Source organism: Dipodomys ordii, unplaced genomic scaffold (assembly GCF_000151885.1).
Source record: "Dipodomys ordii isolate 6190 unplaced genomic scaffold, Dord_2.0 Scaffold88, whole genome shotgun sequence".
NCBI lineage: Eukaryota > Metazoa > Chordata > Mammalia > Rodentia > Heteromyidae > Dipodomys > Dipodomys ordii.
Genome location: NW_012267304.1, coordinates 5,692,042 through 5,717,496, shown reverse-complemented (window position 1 = coordinate 5,717,496; position 25,455 = coordinate 5,692,042). Strand labels below are relative to the sequence as shown.

The 25,455-nt window shown below is 38.1% G+C and overlaps 1 protein-coding gene across 2 annotated transcripts in view; it reads left to right on the top strand.

Moving 5' to 3' along the window:
* Positions 1-25,037, top strand: part of Chrdl1 (chordin-like 1) — a 120,062-nt gene extending 95,025 nt beyond the window's left edge. For both annotated transcript variants that reach the window (XM_013025894.1, XM_013025893.1), the window contains exons 8-12: positions 6,203-6,371; positions 10,183-10,392; positions 16,154-16,321; positions 18,849-18,938; positions 22,543-25,037. In XM_013025894.1, the coding sequence (XP_012881348.1) occupies positions 6,203-6,371; positions 10,183-10,392; positions 16,154-16,321; positions 18,849-18,938; positions 22,543-22,673 (768 nt within the window). In that variant the 3' untranslated portion in view covers positions 22,674-25,037. The remainder of the gene's footprint in view (positions 1-6,202; positions 6,372-10,182; positions 10,393-16,153; positions 16,322-18,848; positions 18,939-22,542) is intronic.
* The last annotated feature ends 418 nt before the right edge of the window (positions 25,038-25,455 follow it).

The following is a 25,455-nucleotide window of genomic DNA, read 5'->3' as shown; positions in this document are numbered from 1 at the left end:
ATTTTCCCTTCATTCTGCTATATCTCAGTTCTGTAGAAGCATAAATCTCAGAATAAGCTTGATGTATGGCCATATTGCTACTTACAGTAGTAGTGAGTTTTGTTCCTTTGTATCTTGAAGTAATAAACATAACAGAACCCCACTTTAAAAGCACATACCTAAGAAGAGTTATTCTTCAAATATGTTAGAGTATGAAAAGGAATTGTCCCATTTCAACGAAAGAAAAATATTAAAGGACTTAGGAAATATTCACTATGTTCAAAAGTGTTTGCTGTTCATAAACAGGTGTTCATTGTACACTTATTTACAGAAGCTTTGTTAAATATACCAAATCTATAAGACCTTTTGCAGTTGTTGAAACTTTGTGTGCATATATATGTGTATGTGTGTGAATGTATGTGTGCGAATGTGTGTGTGTATATACACATAATCTAGTAGGTCACATACCATTGTGTTAAGAATGGTAATCTTGGAGTGGTAGAAATGGACAAGAGGAAACTTTACTTTCTCTTGTATTATTTGATGTTTGTATTGACTTTACTTTCTCTTGTATTATTTGATGTTTTTCCATGAACCTGAGTTCATTTTATGATAAGTAAAATTAAAGTGATTTTGTAAAGCCTTAGGAACAAATTTTCAGCAAATATTGAAGATAAGATAGGGCTTGAGAAATTATAAAGCAGGCCTCAGGATAGTGAAGATGTGAGGAAGGGGTTCATAGGGCTTGTGATTGAGTAATTTAGACATGACAGTGCTGCTTAGACTTGGCTTCCCAATCATCACTTGGGCCAGTCTGGCCTGCATACCCACTGCTTGCCAACACCCAGCCAAAGCTTCACGGGATGAAGTACTTCCTATTTGCCTTAGTTACTAGTAGTATTGCTTTTTAGACGTTGCTTTTTCTAAATGAATGTAGGAGGATTGTGTGTGGAGTAGACACTAGTATCCTGAATGAACATCTCACAATAACAGATCCATCACATAAGAGACATGTACATCTCATTTGCTGGTTAATATAGACACTGAGGGAAGATTTTCTCCATTCAACTTTGTCTAATTTATAGTGGGATTACTTCCAGGTCCTGACAGGTGATTATATCAGTCTTAGTTTTCTGTAGCATGAGTTTCTTCTTTTGCTCAGCCCCAGCTTGTCATTGTGGTGATGGTGTATAAGAATTTGACAGTGGCTAAATTAGTGGTTGTCAATTAGCTGTGATTCCCAAGAAAATTTAGATCTCAATCGCTTTAAGATATTTGGCCTCCATAGTAAGCACTATGCTACCTCAGAGATCTTGCTGGTAATACCAGTAAGTAGCCTTTCTTCTTGACTTAATTTTATGCTGCCCACAAACCTCATCTCTAGACTTACAGCTCTATTATTCTTTCTAAACTATCCATGGGGAAGGACTTACTTGAAGACTTTTGTAGCAAAAGACATTAGGTACACAATACAGGACCTTGAGATAGTGATTGATTTTCAAAGGACTCCGAAAATCCTATCTTTAGAAACAAACATTTGGGACTGGTGGACCAAAATGACCAGATGGTTTCACTTTATTGTAAGTAAATGTTTTCCTTTGTTCTGAAAAGGATAGATATTGTGGGATATGGTTTGAATAATACATACCATCTGTAGTCAAGGAAAAATATGTACCTGGCACATAGTAGGCACCCAATAAATAAATACATGTTGAATGAATGGGCATAGAATATGCAGTAAAGTATGTGTGGGGATAGAGGTTAGGGGGAGTTTTCTATTAGTTTTAATAACAAGAGTTTTTTCAGGAAGAAATTCTTCAGTTTTCTTTTTTAATAAGTTTTTTTATTGTGATAATACTGTACAGAGGGGTTACAGTTACATGAGCAAGACAATGAGTACATTTCTTATCAAGCATTGTTGCCTTCTCCTTTGTTTTTCCCCTACTTTCCCTTCCCTCCCACCTCCTCAACTACACTCCCCCATCCCCACCTAAATTGTAAAAGTTCAATTTTTTGTTTCCTGAAAAGTCTAAAGTGAGAAGATAAAAAGAGAATCCCTTCTAAATACTCTTTTTGGGCTTAACTTCTACATGGGAATAAGAGTCAGACCTTATCCACTAGTCTGTTCCTATTTGCAAGAAATATTTAAAACTCCACTTCTACAGAAACATAACTGATTGGTGTATTTTGCCAAGTGGGATGAATGCTATCAGCTTACTAATTTTGTAAAGCAAATAAGAAAGAGAAACAATGGCCTAATTGTATCACCTTTGTATTAACCTAAGACATTTTAATTTCCAGGTCATAATTCCACACACAAATCATTCCTTGTGTGTGTGTGTGTGTGTGTGTGTGTGTGTGTGTGTGTGTGTGTGTGTAAAAGCTAAGCAAGCATGGAAATAAGCATACATGATTTTGTTTGGGACAACAACCAGGTTCTGATATTTTTCCCCGACCCCAGTAAATTACATTGAATTTAACCATTAGAGAAATGAAAGAGTCTGAGATTGAAACACATGAAAAAGTTTTAAAGGTTCATGTCTTATTCATGCTGTCAGAATAGTGGTTTGGGAAAGAAACTTGCTTTAAAAGTCTTCCAACCAGTGATAGCTACATCTTAGTAGTGATTAATGTTTTCATGGCTGCCTGGATGAGAACTGATTCTGAAGGTGCAAATGAAACTTCTTTCTGCAATGCTAAGGGTGGATCTTAAGGCCTTTTGCATGCTAGTCAAACACTCTAGCACTCAGCTACATGCCTAGCCCTTAAACTTTTTAAATTTTGAGATAACTCTAGATTCACTTGGAATTTTAAAAAATATTAAAAAGATTCTTATGCCCTTTCTTTGCCCAGTCTCTCCAATGCCAACATCTTGTGAATTCATAATACAATATTATAATCATTAAAGGCCCTTTTATAGCTCTTGCCATACTCTGGTTTCCAATTTCTGCCAATAAAATCCTTAAACCTTTTTGAAAAAGATAATTGATATGAAAATTGAAAAGTTATACTTATTAATGAGGTACATGTGATGTTTCAAAAAGTCTGTATTCCGTCATATTAAATATACCTATCACTTATCATTTTTAATGTAAACTTTCAAAATTTTTCTCTGGCTTTATGAAATATACAGTTCATGAACGTTATCTATAATCAACCTGCAGTGCAAGACTCTACCAACAATTTTTGTTCATATCTAACTTGGTAGCCATTGACTAACTTTTCCCATTCTCTCCCTCCCTGTATACTAACAGACTCTGATAACCACTATTCTTCTCTCAATTTCTATGGCATTGACTTTTTAAAATTCTGCACATGAGAAAGGACACACAAACCCTTATATCTTAAACCTGAGAACAAATAAGGAAGTAGTATATACATTGGAGAGGATGTTTTAATATATTTTTGGAGAGGTTTTTTGACAATAGAAAAGCAATATTTGTAGAACCACCTTAAAGGCCTGAAATATTTTTCAGGCCTTTAAGACAGAAAATTATGAATTGCAAAACAATGAACAAAACAAAATACAGCATAGCATTCTGGTCATTTCTAAGAAACTGATTTTGACCTGTACTCTCAAGTAGCCTATTTGCAACTAGTTTTTAAGATAGCTTTAATTTCACATTCAAAAAGTTGGCTACAATCTCTTGCTCAAAGTTTTAAACTCAAAATGGCTCCTGATAAGTCTTTCTTATTTGTTTAGTGGTAATGACTCAAAAAGTCATTATCCCCAAATCAAAATCACACACCATCATATCCCACTCCTCAAACAGAAGATCATTGATATCAGTGATTTTCCATGTTGGCTTTAAATTACAGACATCTGGAGAATAGAGAAAATCCTGATGCCCAGATTTCTTCCCATACCAATTACATCAGAATCTCTAAGAATAGGACCCAGTTATTAGCTTTGTGATGGCTCCCAAGATGATTATCATGAGTAGCACAATGGAGAGCCAGTAGTATATAATGCTTTAGCTGAGAGAACTTTTATGTCTAAAAAAATAACCCTTCAAAGCAGCTTTCAGCCAAGTGTTTGTAGATCACTCTTTCTGCTCTTCCTCTTCTTTCTTTCTCACATCCCTTACTACTCAGTGTCTCCCCAAACTCAACCTTCATTGCCTTTTGAATAAAGTACTTCTCCCATCTGGTCTTATTTTCTAACTCTGTACAACAAAGATTGACAAGGTAACGTCCTGAGATGGTGCTCAGCTGTGGCAGGGGGGCACTAATCTACAGTACAGCCTCTTATCAAAACCCCTAAGGCTTTTGTTTTTATTTTTAATTTTTTGTCTTGAATCATTTTCCAAAATACCAGTTCCTGGTGCTGAAGAACAGCTTTTCATTTTGTGCTCACCATCATGAATCAGAGAACTTCTTGTACTTGCAACTTATCCTGGGTCAGTGACTCTAATTCTGTCCCTTTCAACATCAATGGGACACCCACCAGGCAAACTATCTTTTCTGTGTTCCTTTGGAAAACTTCACCAAACTCCAGAAAGGACAGAACAATCTGTAATGGCCTGTGTGGAATGTGAGTGCTTATGGCAGAAAAAAAGACATCTGAGCCATTGTGGGAATGAGAAATATTTGTACTGAGAATCTTGTCCATATGCACTTTAAAAAAATGAGGAAAATTGTATTTGTGTGAATTCTTATGGCAGTGCACCAGGAAGGGCATATAGAGAATGTTTTCTTTCAAAAGACTAAAAAAGGTCTACTTATTCCAGCTTCTATTCACTCTCCTTCCTCCAGAGAGAGCAATATTAGCTCTCAAAGCTAAATTTGCAACATGTGCAACTATGATACATAACGTTAATAAATGTTTGACTCTTTTTCAAATGTTCTCTACTATTTCTGTCACTAAATATAAGAACCTTCCAATTTCCTATGAAAATTTATAATGGATTTCCCCTCTTCACCCCTAACAGTTACCCCCTAAAACAGTTAACATTCTTTTGCTTTTCCCATTCACTTCATCCTCTTCTATCAGGAATCTACTTCAGCTTTTACAAGAGAGGTAGGGAGCAGAATGGTTTGTTGATTTAGGTGTCTTGAACCCTTGCTGAAAGAATAATGCCTTATTTATACTGCAAATTTTTTAGCTTTCCTTTGAGATGGCAGTTTCATTGATTTAACAATTATTAATGAGACTCTTGTACATGTTAGGGACTCTTCTTTGCACTGAGAATAGAGCAGAGAACAGTACAAATGCCAGGGCTCTTTGGAGATTATAGCATAGTACTGTTATTTCCTTCCTATGCAATAGTTACCTATGGAATGCTTACTTACGATTTTATACCATTGCCAGTATTTACAGTTCATCTTGTCAATACTATACTTGACACTTGACTCTCTTCTTTTCCTCTTCTCCAGTTCGCCCTAGACACCATAAGGGTTCAGTACTTTGAAAGAGTCCTGATTAGGTCTCTATTATTAAAAAAATCTCCCACATACCCACTTCTTTGGCTTACCAAATAAAGTGTTCACTCCTTAGCTTGTCATGTAAAGTCTTCCATGATCTGGCTCTAACCCTCTTTTGGAATGTTATCCCTCAACTGTTCCCTTTTATGGACTCTATGTTCTCTGCTACACCTTCTCAGCTTGGAAACCTCTGCTTGGAATATTTCCCACAAAATGCCTGTAAAAAGCATACCCACTTTTCACAGCCCAGGCCACCATCCCTCTCTGATTAGCAGCTCTCTTTCTTCTCCTGATTTACACAACATTTGAAATTTCTCCTGTGTACTCTGTCACCTTCAGCCTTGTGTGGTAGACTGCTGTCTAAATTCTTAGAAAGTATGAGAGTCTGAGAGCAAGAAGCACACTTTTGCCTTTCTAGTTATTTTCTTCCTGAGGAGTTTGACTATGAATCTTTTCATCAAGGGAAGAGAAAAGCCTCAGCAAGTTACAGTGCTGCCTTCACATGTTTACATCCTTATTTCCATTGGTGTAAGGATGTGATAAGGTGGAAATGCAGTTAGAATCAGAGTTCATCTTTTTTTATCTTTATTTTATTGTAAAGATGCTGTATAGAGGGGTTACAGTTAATGAGTATATTTCTATTCAAGCATTGTTTCCCCCTCCTTTGTTTTTCTCCTGAGTTCATCTTTTTTAAAAATCAAAATTATCAAAGAAACCAGTAACTTTAAATGTATGTAACTCAACCTCTGTCATCTAATTGTTGGATATTTGGTCTGAATTTGATCTTGTCCTCTTCTAGAGACATTCTTATCCCCGTTCTCATTATGATCCCCCACCAAGTCGACAAGCTGGAGGTCTGCCTCGCTTCCCTGGGGCCAGAAGTCACCGGGGAGCTCTTATAGATTCTCAGCAAGCATCGGGGACTATTGTGCAGATTGTCATCAATAACAAACATAAACACGGACAAGGTAAGAAGTGTCTTTTTGTCCTCCTCAGGACCACAGCATCCCAGGTCTTGGGAGGGCTGATGTTGAAAATGTACCCTTTCCCCTACATATAGTGCATATTGACATCTGCATCACTCAAGGTCAAGTGTACAAAGTGGGTATGAACAAATAACTCCAGGGGACTTTTAAGACCTCCTTTGGCTAAATACTCAACCACCACCCCCTTTGTGTTTATGAAGCACCCACCAGCACTTTTTCCCTTATCCCTCAGGGCTGTAGGTCATTTGGTAAAATTTCTTGAGTTTTTTAGCAAGTCAGACACCTCAAATTAAAAAGTACCATGCCAAATATTTCTGAAGTGTCTATGTATACCTATGTCTTTCTCACCCTTCAGGCACTTCAGATTCTCTTGGAGTTCTTGTTAGATATCTCTGTCCTCATGTATAGATTATAGTTCACTGTGTAGCAAATGAGAGTATCTTTAACAATAAGAAGTCCAGCTAGAAATCCAGAAAACAGTTGGCCATGCACCAGGACAATGATCAGGTTAGCACTGACCTTTAGCCCATTCCGCTCATGGGCAGGCTGCAATAAGCATCTCACACACATCCGTGGCCCAATTTTCTCCTCCATACAACTGTGGCCTCCACCTTTTCAACCCTGGAAGCAGAGGTGAGAGGAGAAGGGAATTCAATGAAATAATGGACTACTACTTATTTTTTAGACACTGTCCATCAGCTCTTTGATACAAGAGCTTAGCTGGTTCCTTTTTTATGAAACCATAAACAAGTTTTGTTTACTTTAGAGAGAAAAAACAAATCAGGGCAGTTTTCTAAATGGGTTAAAAATAATAAATTATTAAACCATATGATTGAATAACAGGGCTGAAAAACAATCTGTTACAAAGAACTCCTACTATAAATTTCAACAAATTTTGTCAAGCCAAAGCTAGTTGATCACATCTGTTACTAGTTAGATGTAAATTTCAGATTACAGATTTAAAAAAATGAAATTGCTTTTGAAACCTACAGGCTTAAAAGAAGATTCTAAACATAACTTAATGAAGTGGTATATTAAAGCCATTAAAATATTATTGATTTGTTGGATTTGAAATTTATTATTTTTAAATTCCAAGGCTTTCTGACACAAGTTCATGAAATAAAGAAATAAAGAGGAACTAGTTAAAAGATTCAATTTTACAATTTGAAATTACCCACAATATATCCCATTTAATCAGAAAAGTATTTCAAAACTTTAAAAAGAGTGGTGAAATGGATTTTGAAAATCCTAAATCCCATCATTTCCATAAAGGCATCTTCATTTCCAGGGGAAACTCTCATCCTTCAATGTTTCCATATCCTACAAGAGCTCCAGCTGAAACCACTTATTCATCTTCCTTATTGATCTGGATGCAGCACTTCCTTTCTGACATTTATATCATATCATTTATATCGGACATATATCATTTATATCCTTGTCTCCACTCCAACTCCACAGCTATATGATTCAAAATCATGTTAAGAATTTGTAAAGAATTGACTTTACCATATTCCACTGCAGAGTGTGGGCTCTACCTAATCTGGATGCTTCCCTTATTCCAAAGGCTTTGAGGGGAGAGAGAAAGTAGATGTATAACATTATGATTCCTGCCTTCCATGTCCCAACATGGCTCACCTTTATTCTCATATTCCTTCCAATGATATGGTCCATCTTTTGGCTCCTTGTTAAAGTCAAAGAGCAATAGGATTCTACCTTTTTGAAGCTGAATCCAGCCCAAATTTTCCTGAAGCAGACTATGGGCCCACTTGATCACATTGACTAGAAGGGAGTGTTACTGTCTGAGGAGAAGAGTAAACAACATATTTGACCTGTTTTATGTGATCCTGCCCACAGTTTTGAATCTCACAGTGTTAATATCTCTTCTGACTCATTAAGACTGGGAGCCTTTCCAGTCTAGGTTCTTGGAAATCTTTACATGAACTGATCTGTTAAGACTGTCCAGTACTTTAGCAGCTCTTGAAAAGGACAGTAAAAGAAAGCCAATATCATTCATAGTTCTTAATACTACCCAGTGGACTTGATGAGAAAGAAATAGCCCAGTGAGTCATCGTGAGCCTGTTGTCTTGCAGCCAAATCAGTTTATTCCTAAAAACGCCCCAAGTGGAGCTACTTCATCCACCCAGCCCTGCCTAAACCAATATATCCTACCATAGAAATGTTGTTGATTGGGATGCCTGGGATGCCAACAGGTCTCCTTATGTGTGATGAGGTGATATTAATAAATATGTTAACAATAAATATGTTAATAAGTGATAACTATACCCAGACCTGATCAGGGCTTGAAATATCCATAGTCTGAGCACTCTCAAAAAGGGAAAAATTTATTGTTAGTCTTCCCCATTCATAGCTCTGCACGTTTGTTATCCCATAATCTATTTCTGTGTCTTAAAATAGGAGCCTAATAAGTTTTAGACTGATTTATATGAAAAGGTGCCCTTCACCTTCATAGGCCACGGGCCTGCAGTCCAGATGTTTGGTCTTTCAAAGCCCCGAGAAAAGACTTCCTAATCAACAAATGCAGAGTTCCAAAAGATAACTGTGGAGCAATCAATGATTCACTATAGCAAAATAATCTACTAACATGACAAGGTAGGAGAGTATATAAATGGCCTGAAGATTAGAGGCATGAAAGGCTAGCCCTTGACAAGTTACTAAAGAGTCACAGGTCCCTTGCCTCTCAGTCTTGTCTTAGCACCTCCCTGAGGACACCAGAAAGCAGGCCAACAGCATTAAGTTCCCCTGTATAATTGTGCAGGTGGATCAGTCCCAGAGCATTTAACATTCTAAACAGATTTGTTTCAGCATTTGAGATTGGCCATTTGGAAAGAGCAGTAGATTTTGCTTCTAGACTTACTAGATAGAATGTCTGTCTAGGAAGTTTTCATGGATGCATAGGAGTATATCTTTTTGGCCTGGGTTTCTAGCTTTTTCACTCAAAGCTAGTGCTCTGCCACTTTGAGCTACAGCCCACTTCCAGTTTTCTAGTGGTTAATTGGAGATAAGAATCATAGACTTTCCTGCCCAGGCTTGCTTTGAATTTCAGTCCTCAGATCTTAGCCTCCTGAGTAGCTAGGATTACAGGTATAAGCCACTGGCACCTGGCTGTATATGAACTTTTATGGCATTGAAGATAATGAAATTGCTAAATTCTACTAGAGATATTCTTTATCAGGTGCTCAGAACAGACAGAACTCTACTTTCTGTGGTTTCTTTTATTATCATTTTGTTGTTGTTATTATTACTTGCCAGTACTGAGGCTTGAACTCAGGGCCCCAGACTGTCCCTTAGCTTGTCTTCTCAAGACTGATGCTCAAATAGTTGAGCCACACCTTCACTTCTGGCTTTTTGGTGGTAAATTGGAGATAAGACTTTCACTGACTTTTCTGCCGAGGCTGGCTTCCTTAGATCTCAGCTTCCTGACTAGCTAGCATAACTGATATGAGCCACCAGCACCAGGCTTTGTTTCTATTTTGTTGGTGGCTTTAATATTGAGTCCAGGGCCTCATACATTCTAGGCAAGCAGTCAGCCACTTGAGATTTTACCTGGTCCTGTTTTTAGTTTACTAGATTTGAATTCTGGATCTTCTTATCTCCACCTTCCAAGGAGTTGGGGTTACAGGTGTGCACTGCTACTCCTGGGATTAGAATTACAGTTTTACATGCACCTCTATATACATGACAAAAACAAAGGCAATTAAGCATCCAAGGCTTGGATTCTAAGCATAGAAAGCCATCTTAGCTCTGTTGCCATTAATCCTGTATTCTCTTGCAGTCTGTGTTTCCAATGGAAAGACCTATTCCCATGGCGAGTCCTGGCATCCAAATCTCCGGGCATTTGGCATTGTAGAGTGTGTACTATGCACTTGTAATGTCACCAAGCAAGAGTGTAAGAAAATCCACTGCCCCAGCCGATATCCCTGCAAGTATCCTCAAAAAATAGATGGAAAGTGCTGCAAGGTGTGTCCAGGTAAAAAGACAAAAGGTGCGTTGGTTGGAGGCCCTGCCTTTAGTTGATTGACCTAGTCCTCAACTTTATTTGGTTATGAGAAACATAACTGATCTTTGATTGAAATAACACTTCTTACAAGAATTCATGTCATTCTTTCCTCTCTTGAGTGATTTATAAGTGATTTATGGCTTCAGAGCTATAATGAGGCTTTTCTATGTCTACCACTTCCCACATAGTCACACTGCTGAACTCGCCCTTTTCTAAAAGTAAAGACTTTACATCAACATGATTATTAGAATGAAAAACAATCATATCTTTCATTTTCTCACTAACACATCCATACCCCTTTTCTGAGAGGAGGAAAGACGGGTAAGTTATAGTAGAAGGAGCTTAGGTTCTAATCGAAATATAAATCTTGTGAGACCTTAAAAACATGCCATAGCAACTCTGGGCCTCATCAGCCTCTTTTGAAAAAGTTAAAGTGATCTCCAAGCTCAAATTTACTAGATTTTCCCCATTTTCTTTTTTTAATTTGTAAAACAAAATGTTTGCATATATTTATGGGGTACAATGTGATAATTTGGGATACATATACAAGATCCAATTTCTGTCTCTTCCAACATCATTTTTGTGTGTTGGGAACTTTCAAACTCTCAATAATTATTTTGAAATACATTATAAATTGTTGTTGACTCTAGTTACCCTACTTTGCACCAGATCTAATTCCTTTAACAATGTTTTATGTACCTCTTTACCTACTCACCTATTTCACTTTCTAACCTTTAACAATATTAAAAATGTTTATTTTTATCTTTTTTTTCTTTTTTGCTAGTACTGGGGGTACTAGCCTCATGGTTACTTGACTTTTGGCTAGTTATTTTGGCAACAGAGTCTCTCAGACTTTTCTGTGTAGTTTGACTTCAAACCCACAATCCTCCAGATCTCAGCCTCCTGCATAGCTTGGGTTACTTATGTGAGACACTAGCATATTACTTAACCTTTCAAAATAAGAAAATTGACTTGTTCAGAGACATAAAATTAATTGATAAAACAAGGTCCAGAACTTAGCTTACCTCCAGGCTATTGTCTTTTCCAGAAAAAAAAAACATTTACTGATTCTTTTCAAGGTACATTATTTAAATATTGGTTTTAAGATAAGAGCTAAATCAAAAAAAATACTCTGTAGTATTGGCAGTGGCAAAATAAACATGGGTAATTATGCATCCTAATTATATGTGGACAAATACCTCATAAGTTTATTCTTTGAGCTTTAATTTGTTGTTTTCTACATCTTTCTTAGCATATATTAGTTGTATAGGGGGATTTCATTATTTTAGTTCCATATTGAATATAATGTACCATGATCAATGTCACCCACTCACTCATTCTCCCTTATCTTCACCACCTTTGCAAAAACCATTTCAACAGGTTTCATTGTTCTAGCTGGTTATAACAGCCGATTTCCTACATTCTATAGTAAGTGAATTGGCTACTCCCACGTACATGAATCTGTCATTACTGATACCTTCTGTTTGAATTTATGTAAACATAGATGAAAAGCCAAACATTTTTAAATGTAGGCAGAGAGCTAAACTATTTAGTCCTTCAATTTCAGGAATCTTTCCTGAGAAACAAGGCAAACATGTACTTAGTCTATGTATATTTATTGAGCATTTTTATGTGGGCCAGTGATTCTGAAGTGTCCACACATTGGAATCATCTAAGTTTCTAAAACCACCTGTGTCCCAGACCTAGAGATTAACACTTAGTTGATTTGAAATGTGTCCTGGGTCTTGAACTTTTAAAAACATTCCTCAGGCTATATTTGTATGCAGTAAAGATTGGGACACCAGGCATTAGTGACTCACATCTGTAATCCTAGCTAGTCAGGAGGCTAAGACAGCAGGATCACAGTTCAAAGCCAGCTTAGGCAGGAAAGGCTGTGAGACTTATATCTGCAATTAATACTAAAATGACAAAAATGGAGCTGTAGCTCAAGTGTTCAAGCACCAACCTTGAGCAAAAAAGCTAAGGGAGAATGCTCAGGTCCTGAGTTCAATCCCTAGTGCCAACAAGAAAGGGAAAAAAGATATTCATATGTGTGTGTGTGTGTGTGTGTGTGTGTGTGTGTGTGTGTGTGTACAGAGAGAGAAGGAAATGAAAAGGAAAAGGGGAAGGGGAAGGGGAAGAGAAAGGGAAAGGGAAAGGAAAAGGAAAAGGAAAGATTGGGCACCACTGCTGTAGGCCCAAATGCTGATTCTCAGGAACCCACTCTAACCCACTGTATTAGAATCTGTGTTTTAACAAGCTCCTCAGATGATTCCAATACATTACAGTTGGAAAGCACTAGTTCAAGTCCAAAAAAATCTTCTGCAAAATATTGGTCTCCATCTTCCAGAGAAAATGGGGCAGAGTATGACTGGGAAGGACAAGAACTAATAATAAGCAGAGGGAGAGGCTTTGAAATTCACAAGGAAATTTGCTTATTAGAGTTAGGAAATGGGCACATTCTAAAGATATGGGTATCACAGGCCCCCAAACATGACCTTTTATAACATCAAAGTCTGTGATCTCACTGGATCCCTAAATCTCCTAGCATCACTCAGTCATAATTTCACCAATATAATTTTCTGACAAGGGTCTAACACCTAATGAAGCGTAACTTCAGATAAAAACTAATAATTAACTGTCCTCTCAAATTGAATAATTTGAGATTCAAATTGTATAATTTGAATCTCAGACCTTCTGACCAAATTCCATTTCATAGGTGCTGGTAATTTTATTGATACAGGTGATTCAAATAAAAGTGGAAAGAATTGTGAAAATAAGACCCAGATCAGGCATTGTTTTTAAATGATTTCCTTCTCAGATTGGTAATGTTCATCAAAACATTCAGATATGCATTTTCACTCTTAAATAGCCTGAGAAAGAAATCAGAGATACATTGAAAGATATGGTTGCTACAGAACTGTTTATGTTTGTGGAAAATTAGAGACAATTGTAATTCCACAAGTATGGGAGCAGCTAAACTATGGCACAGATGTACTATGTAGTATTACACAGCCATGGAAATCATTGTAGTCTAAGATTAGGTAGCCTGGAAGGATATTTGCAATGTATTAAGTATGAAAAAAGATATATCAACCTGTGCATATTTTGATCAATTTTTGTATTAAAACAGAAAGTGCTTACATATTCTTTAGAATAAAAAAGTAAATTGGAAGTGGCACTATAGCTCAAGTGGTAGAGTGCTCACCTTGAACTGAAGAGCTGAGGGACAGCACCCAGGCCTAGAGTTCAAGCCCCATAACAGACAAAAAAAGAATAAAAAAGAAAAGACTGGAAAGGAATCAGGCAGAATGTTTGCAGTGACAAATGATTGCTGACTCCTCCAGTGACCAAACAGGATCATATTCCTTTGCTCTGGTAGAAGCCAGCCTTACCTTGTACATCAGGACTGGGTAAGACTTCTGCTTCCTGAAAGTTCCCCAACTAACCTCTTCAACCTCCTATACCACCAAAATTCCTTGAATCTCCTACACATTTCCATTGGGTTTTCTCATGAAAATGCCCCTGTTATGACTTAAAAGTTTCTTGGGCAAGAAAGGTGCATCTACTTCATCAATCATGATCACTTTCATAAAGACTGGTTTCTCAGTTTGTTCTAACAGAATCAGGACAGGAACATTCTCATGAGAAATGGCAATATCCAGAAATGACTAGGGGACTGGCATGCCATCATGGAAAGAAAGAAGAGTAGGTGAGCATAGAGTGATCAGAAATCACATTGAAGTGTAGAATGAGGAAAGTGGAAGATATTGCTGAGTAGGTCCCATTGAAGATAAACTTGGCCTCTTTCAATGTTTTCAAGTGCCAGCCATGTCTGACTCACTAATGGCTTTTGTTGTTTGTACATCTTTTCAGTCTAGCAAATTCAGCACATGGAGAAGAGAGAGGTGGTGGTTCTAGAGGACTCTCCAAAAGCCTGGGAGGACTTTGAACCTATTAATCCAATGCCATCTTGGACTCAGTTTTATGTCAGTTAGAGCCTCAACCAACATTAAGGTAGTGAGTAAAATTTAACAAGTGAGCTCAGATCCCATTCTAGAGGTGACAATTGAATATGGAGAAGTCCTTGTACACTCAGTGACCTGATCCTCCTTATTTGAACAGTGTTAGCACATATCCCTTAATTGCCTAACATCACCAAGAACTGTCCTGCCAAGTAATTAGTTTTTTTTTTTAAGACAAAAGTAGAAAGGAAGCTTGATTCTAGAATAATCCGCAAATTGAGTAATCCAACCTGGAATTGTCAGGAGAACATGATGTTTTTGTTCTTCCAGTGCCAAATGGTGGGAGGGGGAAACTAATCAAGTCAGCAAGAGACATACAATAGCAATTTGATTATAACTTCTAGTCCAACTGTGTGTGATTGGCTGACAGTGAGTCTCCCCAATTAGAGTCACAGATCCAAAACACACAGCACTCCAGCAGTTTCATCCTCAACCATTGAGATATTCTTACCAATGGTTTCTGCGCATACTCAAAGTGTTCAGGGAGTCTAAGGTTTCTGTCTCTAGTTCTTGACACAGTGCACACTTTAAATACACAGCTGAAGAGGGCGCTGATTGCAAAGGTAGCAAAGCAAAACTTAATGTATTGTTAATCACAGCAAGGAAACTTTTGGTTGGGGGCTGAGGAAAAGGAAGGGTGGAGTAGAATGAAGTAGTAAGACACTGGTACTTTTATTAAGCCAGGAAGCTGAAATCCAAGTTTAGTTTACACATTAAATGATCCCTAGTTGAGGGATTTGACCAATTTTTTGTGTCTCCCAAGCATTCATTTTGGCATAGCATACATATGACTAATCTGACATCTAGGTTTTGGCACTGGTTTTGATCCGGTATTATCATTTCCCTTACAAACAAATCAAAGAGCATTCAGAAATGTCAAGGCAATTTGGATAGATTCAATGGGCAAGTATATGCACATAAATGAGTGTCATGAATGTTTTCTAAGTATACCTAAAAGATGTCAGAAAAGTTAACCAAAGCCCTCTTTCAACCCATTCCCTGGGCCTCTCTTGGCAACAACTGGGCTGGAGAGAGCATGAACCTGACACAGTGTTCCCTTAAGCAACTAAGGAGTTTGTATCTGTCTACATTCTTCCTCATCATGAATGGCTACTTCTCAGCAGCGATAGTAGGGAGATTTAGTTTAATGTAGTCTGCACAGCTATGGGTTTTCTCATTATGTGAGTTTCAATGAGAAGTTATACATCTATTTGTGATTTGGTGGCTGTTGCAAAGGCAACCTGAGTTGACCTTATAAGGATAGGATTTTAGGGTGAGTGTGGTGGCACAGGCTTGTACTGTAACCCATGCCATTTGGTACTGGAAGAATAACATTTTGAGGATAGCCCTGGAAAAAAATTAGCAATATTGCATCTCAAAAAAATGAGCAGGGTGTGGTGGGCAAAACTGCAATCCCAGCTATGATGGGGATCATAATTTAAGGCTAGACCCAAGACAAATGCTCAGAAAAATGACTGAAACCAAGAAAAGTGGCTGATGGTGTAGCCCAAGATGTACAATGCTGCCTAACTAGAATGAGGACCTGAATTCAAACCGTAGTACTACAAAAGAATGGAACTTCTATTTCTGTAAGAATGTTCTTGTTGGTTATGCCCTTGTGATAAGTAGAAGGTGTTATGAACAATGAGATAGTTAATTACAGAAGTTCACTTCTATTTTTTGGAAATCATTCCAAAATTCTACTTGTTACCTAACTTCAGAAGAACTTCCAAGCCCAAACTTTGACAGCAAAGGCTACTTTTGTGGAGAAGAAACGATGCCTGTGTATGAGTCTGTTTTCATGGAGGATGGAGAGACAACCAGAAAAATAGCACTGGAGACCGAGAGACCACCTCAGGTAGAGGTCCACGTTTGGACTATTCGGAAGGGTGAGCAAGACATTACTTTTTTATCTTTTATCTTTGTATGGAGGAGAAGACTCAGCTTAATTTGGTTTTAACGTGTACCTGTGTTTAGGTCAGAACTTCTCCTTTTTACTGAGAAACTGATACATGTCTTATAGAGTTGTTATTATGGCCTTGCAAATTAAACATGACTATTTTTATTAAACACGTCTCAGTTAAGTATTAACCTTTGGGGTTCTAGAAATTGTCTTTTCACACCACCAAAAAGTGGAAGAGGTGTTCTTAACCCTGGGGGGATATCACAATTATCTGTGTGATTTTTTTATTGTTCGGGGATTTCTGCTTGTTTGTTTCTTTAATACCAAATGTCTGGGCTTTACACCTAGTCTGGTTAATTGGTCTGAGCAGAGCATTGGTCTAAGCAGAGCCTGGCCATAATTGTATATTGGTAAAGCTCCACAGATTCAACAAGTTTACAAACTATAGAATGGTATACTATTTTTCTTATATTTCTAACTTAAAGCTTGATAAGCAGGTAAACTTCATTCATTTGGAATGAAGCTAAGGACTAGAATAATGCTATGGACTCTGGGATATAAAAACTAAAAACCTCATCCTTGTCTTCAAGATTATCGTTTTATTGGAGAAACAATCCATGTCATGATGCACAACACTTTTTCTAACCAATTGATTCTATGTATTTTCACACACCCCTGTATGTACAAGAGTAGTGTTAATTAGTCTAGTCAAGTTTTCTAGGAATCCAAACATAAAGGTGAGATTTTACTTGGACATAACACACATTTTTCTAGTGACTCCCACAAAAGGCTCCAGATGCTCAAACTTCCATGTGTTTCACCCTTTACAGGCAGTTACCTGTCCCTAAGCCAAAGATTTGAATTCAGTAAAAATTTGGTAGGATATAAATACTTACATATTTAAGTTGTAGCCAGCTGAAACTAACAGAGGTAGTACTTGGACTATACTTTCATAAATAATGCTGCAGAATTGCTAAGGCTTTTCTCTCTCTCTTACCCATTAACCCCTCTTTCTGTAAAGAATATGTTCCTCCATACCTCTTAAAAATTTGGAATGTACATATATTTTTTTTACCCATGGTTGTTGGCTTTCTATCTAGGCATGTTTGTTTTCCATCTGTAACCTCATAGCTCATCTGCGACTGGTCCTATGACTCAACACTGGTCTGATGCTTCCCAAGTTGTGAGCCTAGTATTCCTTACCCCTCACCCCAGAGGTGACTTGTTAGTGGAGCATCTAAATAGCTTCCTTGTCAACATTTGCAGGGTCATCAAGGTCTGTGCATAGTGGGGTTAAAGGGGCTGATAGCATATTGCTTCTTAAGTACTGGACAATTTTCAGTTGTTTACCTTTTATTCTAATTAAAACTACACAGGCAAGGTTGAGACTGTGTAGACCATTCTATTTTAACTCTCCCCATTCTTTTCTTTTTTAAAAATTTTTATTGTGAAAATACCATACAGGGTTACAATTACATGGGCAAGGTAATGAGTACATTTCTTATCAAGCATTGCTGCCTCCTCCTTTGTTTCCCCTTCCCATCCCTTCCCATCTCTCCCTCCTCCCCCTGCCCCACCCGGCCAAAGTTGTACAGTTCGTTTTTCAACATAACAACTTGTACATCTCACTGTTCCAATGGGTCCACCTGTATCCCTATTTAAACAATTTGTTTTTGCCCTTCCCCTCCACAAATTATACCAACATCAAATACAATGAAAGCAGGGGTTATACCATGAGGGAGAGACATACAAAGCAACAAAGAACTCATCTTATAAATATGTTAGAAACAATCACAAGAAAGAAAACAATTGAATGCTTATCTTAAGGCTTGGAAAAAAATACATTGAGTGAAGTAAACGAGGCCCAAAGAAACCCATAGGTTCCATGGTTTCCCTTATTTGCAATAACTAGTATATGTCTGAGACAAGCAGAAAAGGTCAGATAAGTTGATGTTCAGTGAAATGAATCCCCATTATTTTCAATAAGAGAAATCTAAAGGACCTGTGAATATTTCATGAAGATAATATACTCTTCAGTGAGTTTAGTAACTGGGGTAGCTTCTACCTTACACAAATCATGTGCCTCTGGTCCTACTGCTAACATCCTTGTTTAGCCAACAGGCAGCCCAGTGGTTTGGCAGGGATGTAATCTATGAAGATTTTGGGCAAAGACAGGGTTCCTACTAATACTGCCTGTGGCTACAGAAGCTCCAACCAGCACCCATGCTTGATTCCATGTGGTTTTCCCTAAGAGAGAATCCCGTGGCCCACAGTACTATCTCCCTTATCTCAATTCCCTGGAGAAGCTAAGGGGAGGTCAGTGAGCCAAGGAAACAAATGGAGTCAATTAAAACCCTGGAGTTCCTGGTTAAATACATTATACAACCCAGCTCAATACTCCTAAGCCCCAGTAATGACATGATATGTCCAGCCCAAGCAATAAAAGGAGTTGGTGGTTCCAGAAAGAGATGGAGTGTGCCTGATCTCCTGCCCTACTTTCTGCTTGGCCCCAGGCATCCTCCAGCACTTCCACATTGAGAAGATATCCAAGAGGATGTTTGAGGAATTTCATCACTTCAAGTTGGTAACCAGAACAACTCTGAGTAAGTGGTACCTCTTTTTACTGCTCCTTGGAAAAATATGTCTTGTTTTTCAATATATCATAGCCATAACTGAAGTCAATCTACATTAGCAATGTTCAATATAAACATCACATTACAGGATATTCTACTCTCCTCTAGGGGAATTAGCAGTAAATAGGTGGTTGAATTTGAACTGAAAAGCCTGAGCATGATGAATACAAACCCAGACATTGTCCAAGCATTACCTATCTCTAGTCAAGGATTTCTGAGTGTCTTTTTTTAAAGTATTTTTTATTGTGAAAATACTGTACAGAGGGGTTATAATTACATGGGCAAGATAATGAGTACATTTCTTATCAAGCATTGTAGCCTCCTCCTTTGTTTCCCCTTCCCATACCTTCCCATCCCCCCTACCCCCCACCCAATCCTCCCCGCCCCCCACCCATACTGCACCAACCACTAGTACATCTCATTGTTGCAATGGGTCCACCTGTATCCCAATTTAAACCATTTGTTTTTCCCCTTCCCCTCCACAAATTAGACCAATATCAAATACAGTGAAAGCAGGGGTTATACTGTGGGGGAGGGACATACAAAGCAACAAAGAAATAATCTTATAAATGTGTTAGAAACAATCGCTTGAAAGAAAAAAAACATTTGAATACATATCTTAGGGTTCATTTCCTTAACATCATCTTATCTGACCTTTTCTGCTTGACTCAAACAAATACTAGATATTGCAAATAAGGGAAACCATGGGAACTATGTTTTCTTTAGGCCTGGCTTACTTCACTTAATATAATTTTTTCCAAGTTTTTCCATTTCCTAACAAATGGGGCAATGTCATTCTTTCTGATGGAGGCATAGAATTCCATTGTGTATACATACCACATTTTCTTGATCCATTCATCTACTGAGGGGCATCTGGGTTGGTTCCATATCTTAGCTATAGTAAATAATGCTGCAATAAACAGTTGTGCTGGTAGCTTTAGTGTGGTCTTGTTTATAAACATTTGGGTAAATGCCCCAAAGTGGGTACTTCTCTGAAGAGGAAAGAAGGATGGCCAATAGACACATGAAGAAATACTCAACCTCCCTAGCCATAAAAGAAATGCAAATCAAAACAACATTGAGATACCACCTCACTCCAGTTAGAATGGCTAAAATCAAGAACTCTAATAACAACAGATGCTGGAGGGGATGTGGACAGAAGGGAACCTTACAGCATTGTTGGTGGGAGTGTAAACTTGTTCAACCACTTTGGAAAGTAGTATGGAGGTTCCTCAAAAGACTCCACATAGAGCTCCCCTCTGAGTGTCTTTTACGAAACTACTAAGCCAAGTAACAGGAGGGTTTGAAGAAAGCTTCACAGGATTCCAAGTATAATCGTGGAGACTTACTATCTGGAAGGCCACGGGTTCTGATGGTGGGAATGAAATTCAGAGAGCAAAGGCACATTTATCAGTTCCTGTGTTGAACTATCCCCCCACCACTCCCAGTGGTCATGTTTTTGTTTTTTTATCTTCAAAGTTCTCAAGCATTCACTCATAGCTGCAACTCTCCCACTTTCTACGCTAGATGGAGCCTAGGGACTAGATACTGCGGGGCACTGAGATGGCAGTGATGGTAGGGGTGGGGAATTACTTTTAATGAAACAAAAAAGCACAAATTTTCTATCCGCAGGGAATTCTAATGGGCGAGACAGAACATGAAAATGCCTTTGGTATGAATTAGTATACTTTTGGAGGACTTAAATACCTAAAGTGCTCAGAGGAATCTGCAAAGAACAATGAGTTAAGAGCCAGGTGGGCTTAGTCGGGGAAGGCTTCGGGGAGGAGGTGCGTTTTGAAAGAGAAGGGTGTGACTGGGCACCAGGTCAAAAACTCAGTCCAGGAAAAGGGTGCAGCCTAAGAGAAGACTCAGACAGGAGCAAACAAGAAATGTAGGTGTGGGTGCGGAATGATCACAAAGCCTGCATAGGGTGCACTGAAAAGAAGAGTTGGTAGCAAGTAGTCAAAAGGACCAAAAGAAGCCAGTGAAAAGTTCACATCATTTAGATAACACTGGGAGTTGCTCAAAAATTACAAACAACATCCCAACAACACAAGGGTGCTTTGGAAAGATGTCTCTGGGCTTTTTGTTTTGTGCTAGCCCTGGGGCTTAAACTCAGGGCCTAGGTGCTGATTTTCCCTGAGTTTTTTTTGTTCAAGACCAGTGCTCTGTCACTGAGCCACAGTTCCACTTCCAGCTTCTGGTGGTTAATTGGAGTCTTATGGACTTTCTTGCTTTGAATCACAATCCTCAGATCTCAGCCTCCTGAATAACTAGGATTGTAGGCATGAGATAATGGCACCTGGAGTCTGGGCTATTGAATAGATTTATTCAGCAACTGTTTTGATGCAGCCAGCTTATGAATAATCTAGTTTGCTAAACTAAGAAATTGGATATGATCACCAGGCCAGAAAATCACAGGGGAAAATTTCAAGCAGGTGAATGGTATATTCAGATTTTAAGAGGAGGTGCTTGCGAGGGGGAGGGATAGAGTGGTGGGATATTAGCAATAGTATGAACTAGGATGTTACTATGCTATACTAAATTAATGAGAAACTAGAAAAAGTCACTGTGTGACTGGTAAAATCAGCAAAAAGGATGTTGAGAGAAATGAGTCTGAAATGATTAGGTGAGTAAGAACACCATTTATCAGTGGGAAACTGAAGATCAAGCAGGTATTAGAAAAAAAACAAAAGAACTTCACCTGGACTGTTGTTTAGATTATGATGCCTGAGGGCCATCTGAGAAGAATTAATGAATAGACACCTAGAAATAGAGTGGATGAGGTCAATTATTTGTCTTCCACAGGACGGATAGAAAATAAAATATACACTATGAAAACTACAAGGTGTTAAGAGTCCTTACACGTGAGCTAATGAGGGCCTGGGATTAAAGGAAGTAGACTCTAGGACTCCAGGGTCAATGATGTAACTAATGAAATTATTATTACCCTCGAAAATATATTGTAGCTCATTCCATGAGCAAGTCATCATGTCAGGCTTCAGAGGACCTGAAAGATGATTTAGACATACTCTATACCCATAGAAGTTAGGATTTGGAACGTACAGTGGAAGTAGGTACTGTGTACTTTACACTCTGCAGCCAGAGGAAGTAAAAAAGGAGAGATCCAGTGGGGTAACCTGGATGGACCAATGTGCTAACCCACACCATCATGTGGGGCCCCTACAAGATCAGATAGTGCTCCAGTAATATTAAGTAATATAATATATTAAGTAATATATTATAATATATTAAGTAATCATATACAGTGCCCTTTTTGACCTGATGTCAAGTGAGCCACCTAAATAGCAAACAAAAATGCTTAGGTGTGACTCTTAAGAAGCCATGTGTTATTCTTGAGATTCTTATCAATGCCAAGTTTTGAAGTGTAAACTTCATCTGCTCCCAGCAATGTGTTTCAGAAGCTATTTCACTGAAACCACCTGGCATTGGTATTTCTAACCCTATGTTGGGTCCATGAATAAGCGGGAAAGGATGAAGTGCATTGATTCTGTTCCTAATTTACTCTGCTCTCCTCTTACACTCTGTTGGCCATTTTGTTTTTGCCTTGTAGGCCAATGGAAGATCTTCACTGAAGGAGAATCTCAGATCAGCCAGATGTGTTCAAGTCGTGTGTGCCGAACAGAGCTGGAAGATTTGGTCAAAGTTTTGTACCTAGAGAGGTCTGAAAAGGGCCATTGTTAAGCAAGACTGACAAGATTGGATAGTGTTAAGCAAGAAAACTCAAGCTGCAGCTGGACTGCCAGCTTATTTTGCTTAAGTCAACAGTGCCCTAAAACCCCAAACACAAATGCAGTCAATTATTCACGCCATGCACAGTGTAATTTGCTCCTCTATGTGTAGTGGTGTGTCAGTCCTTAGACATCTCCTCTAAAGAGACTAGAAGACTCATGAATGATTTATGGGAAGAGGAGGTATAGAATACCACAATGTACCTCTAGTTTACTGGAGAATCACATTTATTTTCAGGTTAAAGAGAAAAAAAATTGTATCTAGACAGTTACTCGATGAAAAGAGAAAGGAATTACTTAATAAGAGTTTGGAGTACAGAGAAATTAATTGGGTCTGAATGTTAGTGTGTCTTTTGTTCTATAAAAAGGAAGGAAAACTAACTCTGGGGCTGCGGACACTTTTCAGTAGTAGAGCACTACATAGCATGCTTGAAGCCCTGGTCTCCATATCCAGCACTGCAGAAAACATTAAGCCCCCATCCCCAGACACAGACATCATACCCACACACATGCACACATGAAACTACTGCCTGTATTTTGGTGTTATTTAGCTCCCAAGGTTGTTGGTAGCCAGGAAAATACAGAATCAGAGGCTTTTCCTTTAAGCCTTTGAGGTGGGTGTTGTAGTCACTAAATATAATGGCAGAGTGAAGAATAGGCATATCATTTTGTAACCTTATTCACTTGGAAATGATAAACAAATTTTCCCTAATCATCCCCTTTCTCTTGTGTCTTGATACTTGTGGTAACTCCATACGGATGTTAGAAATGAGTAAAGTACAAAGTAACTTGAAGACAGGAAATAATAAAAGTCAATCAGGCTATGGTTTTGTTATCACAGCAAAAAACTTACCAATTAGTAGATGGACACTCACTAGTTTTCTTGAGGATACATTTGTATAGCCAGTACATTGAATTATTAAATCTAGAAGCTCCTTTAAAGGACAGTTTTCCTCCTCCATATATAGGAGTTGATTTTCTGTTTGTTTGTTCGGGGAGGGGGGTGTATTGCTTTGCAAAGAAACTTAGTCTTGATGAGCTTCTGAATGTTGGCTGAAGAGCTAAGAGTTATTGTCCATTTAAGAAGGAGAGAATTGTGATAAAGATTTTTCTCTAAACCTTACTTCCAACCTTGCATTCTGCACCAACCATGGATTTGAATTGGAGATCCTAGTGAAGGCTTTTCTTGTAATGTCTTTTACAGTCCAAATACCACAGCATAAATGACCTACTCTGAGGCCTGGCTTTAGAAATCATTTTTGTGTGAAACAGTAAATTCCTTTTTATTTAATTTTATTGTAAAAGTTATGTACAGAGGGATTAGAGTTACATAAGTCAGGGAATGAGTACATTTCTTTTTGAACAGTGTCACCCCCTCCTTCAAACAATAAATTCTTTAGAGCAAAAGTAATTAAGCCTGTCTCCTGGATTTGTCCCCTATGAAGGACATGAATGAACTCTAGTGAATATTTAGATGTATTAAGAAGTCAGAAATATCATATTTCCCACTCCAAGACCACCAGTATGATAACATGTTTTTCTGTAGTGTATTTGACATGAATTGGGAGAAATGTAAGAAATCCAGCCATTACAGCCACAGTTTCCATTAAAGAGACATAGGGGCCTTGTTACCAGAACAAGCCTCTCACTGGCTCATCACACACATTCTCCTCAGGAGAGGAAAATAGGACATCCTGGGCTGTAAAGATACAGAGAAGTATTGTAGGGGAGAAGGTTACATGGCCTCCCTATCAAAGTTGTTAGTATTGCTGTAGTGTGGAGACCAGCAAGCAGATCCCTGAATCAAAGTGGTGATTCCCCTTTTGGATGATTCATCCCAAATCCTTCCCACCCAGGTGCTCTCTGAAAGCTCAGCCTTAAGGGAACACCCAGAGAACTTCCTTAGATAGCAGATAGCCTCTGTCTCTAGGTGCTGGGACATGCCTTTCCAAAGTGCTGTGAAAGCAGGAACCAGGGAACTTAGTAAAGTCAATGTAGAAACGCTCCAGTATTCGGTGTTGTGTCAGGAGTAGGATATAGCAAAAAGAGGCTAATCCACCTGTAGTTAGTAGAGACGAATGGATATGGTTTTTCTTGTGTATTTATTTGTATCACAAACACAGTTGAGACAACAAGACCATAGCACCATTTCACAGTTTTAGCCACTTTCTACTTAGCTCATATAAAAAAGTAAGAGTAACATATAACAGTATTACACTTTCACTGTTCTTACTGGACATGTACCAGTCAATGGTACTTATTTATGTAGTCACTGTGTTTCTGGATCTCTAAATTAATAAAATTGTAATTTTGAAAACTCTGTCTTAAGCAAGTCATATATGAGTGCTTGAATCTCTCTCTGTTCCATAATGGCACATGGGAAGGACCTCTCACACTATAGCATAGTGCTTCACATTCCCTGGATTTTCAAGCTAGCTCTTATCCTAAGAACTATGTTTGTCTATCTCTCTAACTATAAAATGGGATGATCATGGTACTATTGCCTTTGGCTTCAATTTTGCAGGAAAGTTTAATTTTGTCAACACCTATAAAGTCATTAGAATAGTGTCTGGTACATAGTTAGAATCAATATGGACAGCTAGGCACTGAAATTCACCACTGGTTTCTAGCCTCCTTTTAGTGTATTGATAGTTTTCAACAGGACCACCATTTTTATCTTTTGTTTACAAATTCTTTTTTAGTTGTTTTTTATTTTGAAATTACTGTACAAAGGA